The sequence below is a fragment of the Halyomorpha halys genome, unplaced genomic scaffold (assembly GCF_000696795.3).
Source record: "Halyomorpha halys isolate HHAL.00 unplaced genomic scaffold, Hhal_1.1 Scaffold2246.1, whole genome shotgun sequence".
Classification (NCBI taxonomy): domain Eukaryota; kingdom Metazoa; phylum Arthropoda; class Insecta; order Hemiptera; family Pentatomidae; genus Halyomorpha; species Halyomorpha halys.
In genome coordinates, this window is record NW_027109453.1 from 16,915 (window position 1) to 22,422 (window position 5,508).

General features: G+C 27.8%; 1 protein-coding gene across 2 annotated transcripts in view; it reads right to left on the bottom strand.

Annotated features, from left to right (window-relative positions):
* LOC106691325 (coronin-2B) overlaps nt 1-5,508 on the bottom strand; it is a 23,871-nt gene that overhangs the window by 15,864 nt on the left and 2,499 nt on the right. For both annotated transcript variants that reach the window (XM_024363237.2, XM_014437057.2), the window contains 2 exons: nt 4,308-4,505; nt 2,784-2,900 (listed from right to left, as the gene is read on the bottom strand). In XM_024363237.2, coding sequence (XP_024219005.1) covers nt 2,784-2,900; nt 4,308-4,505 — 315 coding nt within the window. The remainder of the gene's footprint in view (nt 1-2,783; nt 2,901-4,307; nt 4,506-5,508) is intronic.

The window sequence follows — 5,508 nt, forward strand, 5'->3', positions numbered from 1 at the left end:
CCCACTCTGAAAGGCTTCATCAAGGTAAAAAAAGATATAAAACAACTAAAATTATGTTGACAATGTAGGACAAAAAGATACAAAAAAGTAAACTAAAGTAGAGTTAAAAATTATATAAATATAAGTGATAAATTATATAAAAATGAACAAAAAGAAATAAAGATAAGATGTACAATAATAAATACATATATAGTTATTTCTTTTTGTTCATTTTTTCACTTATATGTATATAACTTTTAACCCTACCTTAGTTTACTTTTTTTATTTTTTTATTCTATATTTTCAACATATTTTTAGTTGTTTTTAGCCATGATGTAACCCTGCAGAGTGGGGCAAAACATCTGCAAATAAATAGTTGTTAACTATTTTTTGTTACTTTTTTACCACATCCCTGACCATCTCCTTCATATAATCTACTAATTGCATGTACTAACTGAAAACCAGATGGCCTTTTTACCTTATCGAGGAATCGGTAGAAAGAACGACTGCTGTCTGTTTTCATCTTTAGACCGTGCAGTTATTGTGATGAGTAGAAGATGGTTGAGGGTGTGGTCAGCAAAGATGCACAAATTTTTTATTATTTTCTTTTTAGTTTTATGTCTCTCTAAATTAAGGCTATTATCTTGTTTTGTTTTTCAGTCCCAATGAAGGTCTGAAATTGAAGTCGCAAGGTTGGCACAAATTTTGTTTATTTGTATTTCTCTGTTGTTTGTTTGTTTATTTGTACTTCCACATCTCTGACCATTTTCTGCTCAGATCAATCTACAATCAACTATTAACACCTCATTATAATACAGTAATCCTTATCTTTGGGTAATTTAAATTACCTGAGACACTTGATGTGTTCATGAATTTTCTTTTTTTTTTGATAAACAGAAAGAACTCTAATGTCATTAAGCTCGTCAGGCACATTATTAAATTGATAAAATTAAAAGAGTGTTACTAATGGGTAGGTTATCAACAAGTCATATTAATCTGACTCAGCATATTTAATCATTTTTCTGTAAATAATTATAGAAAGGGAGGATCCTCAGGTGTTTAGAATGACACAGCTGATTTTTATGAAAATGAGGAATTAATAACACTTTTAAGTGCTTAAAAAACTATTTGTTACATCTAGAAAATTCAGAAAAATATTTTTAATAGGTTTAGAAGGATTTAAATAAAGAAGATAATATTTGTTCCTTTTCATATTTCTTGATTGTTTTCAAATGCTGTTCGTAATTGTCTTATATAATTGTTTATTATCCAGTCTATAGTACACGTTATCTTCTTTTTGTTATACTGTTTTGTTTTTCTTCATTATGAACAACATTATTATTGTTATATCTTTTATTAGTGGGATTCATTTTTAAATCATTAATTATCAATTAGAATGATTGAGAGCAAATATTCTTAGAACCTAATTAAACCCACACTGTAAAAAAAAAAAAATTATAAGAATAAATTTTTATTGGAAGAAGATAGTTGACCATATGAAGTAGATTGTAGGAAGATAGTCAGGGTGGCGGTCAATAAAGGTATCAAAATAGTAAAAGAAAACTATTTATTGTTAAACAATGTTTTGCCCCACTTAGCAAGGCTTCATCAGGGCTGTTAGAATGAAACAAAGATGACAACTGATTTGAGTTGTCATTTTTGTTTCAATTATTGCTACTACTTATATAGATTGTAATAGGAAGTATTAGTTTTTGAGATTCTGTATTAAAATATAAACAACTAGTAAATTAGATGTTGGTTATACAAAGGCATGATACAGACATGTGGAGAATCTATACACTGATAGAACTCCAATAACATTTCTAGAGGAGAAGATGTCGAGGCTAATTTCTATCCAAACACTTAGAAGGATTGTCAGGTAATGAAGAAGAAGAAGCCAAATTAGAAACAAATGGGTTTGGGTAGTTGGGAAGTTTATCATGGAAGGATTAGTATCTGGTTCTAGCCAAATGGGCAACATATGGAACATTGAGGTCTTGATGGATGATTTGATTTGTGACAAAGTAAGGAGCATTAAGGATTTTGGACTGCAAGGATTTGATACGAGAGAAATTTGATGGTTGAGTGGAGTCCCAAAGCTCAACTCCGCAAGTCCAGAGAGGCCTCATTATAGTCATATAAATGAGTCTTTTATAATTAGTTGTAAGTTTAGACCGTTTGTCAAGTAAGTTTTGTCTTAGTTGGAATCAATGAGCAGTTTCTTGTCTTTTCTGTCTTGTATGAGGATTCCAAGTTAGTCATTTGTCCAAATGTAGTCCTAGGTAACAATAATATTACACTTAAAATTCATATATTAAAAATATACATTAATTTAAAAAAAATTATACAAACTAATATGTTTTTTTCCCTTATTCTGTTTTGTTCCTTGTTTTTCTTTATTCAATCATTTTTGTTATACTGATTTGTACTTAGCCCTAATGAATGCCTCAAATTTAGGCTGAAACTTCGGAACTCAATACAAAAAAAAGTTTTGCTTATTTGTGTTCTTCACTTCACTAAATGCAACCCTGACCCTTGACCATCTTCTCCTTACTAAAATATTTATGGACCACATCTTTTCTTTTAGTGTGTACTGTGCTTATATATTTCTTTTTTATCTACTTTTTTATTTGTAATTCTTATTTAATTTTATGTTCCACTGCACATATTTAAGCCAAGGCCTTTCCTATTGTAGTATTATGAAACTCTCCAAAGAGATTCAGCATTAATTGATGAGTTAATGTTTTGCACGTCAGCAACTGAACTAACATAAAAAATGAATAAAATAAACATATGTCACTTACTGTACAGTCGTCGCTGCATGAAGCAATAACATTGTCATTGAAAGGGTTCCATTTAATATCCAGTACAGGGCCAGAATGTCCTGATATTTTATATGCATTAAAATCTACACGCCCAGTCTGAAATAAAAATATATATTTTTAAATAATATAACTATTAAAAAAAAAATCAAATTATATTCAATAAATATTTAAGTTAACTTAATAAATATTACAATTAAGATTATTATAACTAATACAATAGTCAATAAAGATCTTTTATTCTCATGAAATGCTAAACTGTTTTCTATGATGCATAAACTGTTTATTAACAATTATAAAGGTAATACTATAAAGGAAAAGCTTTTGGTCTGACTTTGTTTGAAAAATTGTCTTCACTTAAATTAGCAGTACACTTAATCTTTACTTTACAATTGTTAAAAACACAGTAAATATAATAATTCTCCCATTTTTAATGTCTTAAAATTAAGTATGTTTAGTCCTAAGAACTGGTTTACTTATTAGAAATACATTAACTTGTTACTGTTTAGTAAAAGTGTAGTAACTACATATCACTTACTGCATCTTTACTAAGCAAATTCCAGTTACTGGATTTGTAATTCAAATCCTTTTAAGAAGTGCAGTAGGTATAGAATCTGATAGTGTTATCTAGAAGTGAATGGATAATGTGCATTTCAAGTTTATATATACTAAATGAATCAAAATAGAACATAATCAACAATCAGTATAGATCTGTTAGTGAATGAAAGACAAGTTAAACTGTGACAAATACTGTATATAATAACATATAATAAATAAATAAATAAATATATATGCATATGTAGATATATACATATATATATAAACAAACAGTAGTATTTTTTATGAAACTCAGCCAAGGGGCAGTAGAAAAATTTTTAGTTCATGATATAGATTGTGCGAATGTATACAGAGTTTATGAAGTTAGTATGGGTTGTTGCAGGCTTGATGTCTATCCATTATAAGTAAATTGGCTCTCATATGAAATCATATTAAAAAAAAAAAAAAAAATTGATGAACCTAACTTACAAATAATTTTATTTAAAAAAAAATAGAGATAATTTAACTTATTTTAATTTGTGATGTCCTGAAATATGGAAACAGAATTGGAAGGTATGATTGTTTATGAGTAATTTGGGTGACACTAATATAAATTATATATAAAAAATATATAATATTACTATTTAATTTTGTGGCAATTTATAATGGTAGATTGTTAAGTATAGATGAATATGTTGCTGAACAATGAAAGCAATGCTTAAATAAACAATAAAAAACAAGAAATAAGACTACCTAAGGTAATAAACCTAATTGATAGTAAACTTCATTTCATAACTCAATTTATAGTACTAGCAGGTAAATAATCTTCTAAGGAAGTCATCTCCGCAACATACTCAGGTCAGATAATGCACTTTTCTCAATGAAGGCAGAAAGTAGACAGAGTTTAAGCTATTTCAGACAAAATATTAATGTTAATAAAAATTAATTATAAATGATATATATACTTACTTTTTCAAGAGGTAAAACAATAAAAGCACCTCCGCCAGCTACTTCAGTAACTATTGCAATAAACTTTGGATTAACTGCACAAAACTGAGAGTCGTGCGCATTTTTTGTAATATTAACATTGTCATAACAGTTTTCTCGCTTGACTGGTTGGCCATAGACATGGCGGAACTTGGAATTCCTCACTCCCCGAAACCATAACTGAAAAAAGAAAGATAAAAATAGTTTTAACAATTTATATTTATACTGTTTTTTTTTTTTTTAATTTTATGATTTAATATGAGTCGTTAAATGAAAAATTAGTGTAAGTCCATAACTGTTGTTTTAAGATATTCAACACTGCAGAAGTTATTGGTAGGGAATAACACCTTTCCCTGTTAAAACTAGTCAATCAATTCAGTAATTAGTTGGGGAGAAGCCCCTCATCTCCATACTTTTATAAATCGAGTCCACATCGAATGGACACATAACACCAGCTAAGTATTTCACTCTACACCTTCAAGTACCAATGATAGAAAAAGGTAGTAACCAATTCGAATTATGTAACCATACATAATGCAACTTACTAATTTAATGTTTTTTCTGTTTTAGAGGGATCAGAAAAAAATATGTAATTAGTTAATTATTTATTTTTCTAAATAATTGTGATGAGAGCATAATGACTTATACTAATTTTGCTTTAAACAGCTCATAAAAAAAAACATTATATTGTTCATTTTTTTAGTGGCATTAATTTTTAGTTTATAATATTAATCAAAAAAACATTAAGGAAAAGACTTGAACCACGTTTTAGTTATTTACAGGAAACAATAAAAGATTATTGGAGCATGTAAGGCATTTATAAAAATCACACAGCAGTTAAAAATTTTAATTTAAAAAAAAAGAACAAAAATTACAAAAGCTATAAAAATGTACGTAATACATCTAGCATTAAAGTGACTAAAAGAAGACTTTTCAGAACAACTTGAAAAGTTTTATGAAAAACCAAAAGAAAAATTATTTAAAATAAATATAGTTCTTCAGTTACTGCATTTGTAATTCAAATCCTTTTTAGCAGTGTAGTAGGTATACAATCTGATAGTGTTATCTAGAAGTGCACATGGATAATGTGTATTTTAATATGTATGTGTATTTGATAATGTGTATTTGTAAAGAATCAAAACAGAACTTAATCAAAAATCAGTATAGATCTGTTAAGGAATGA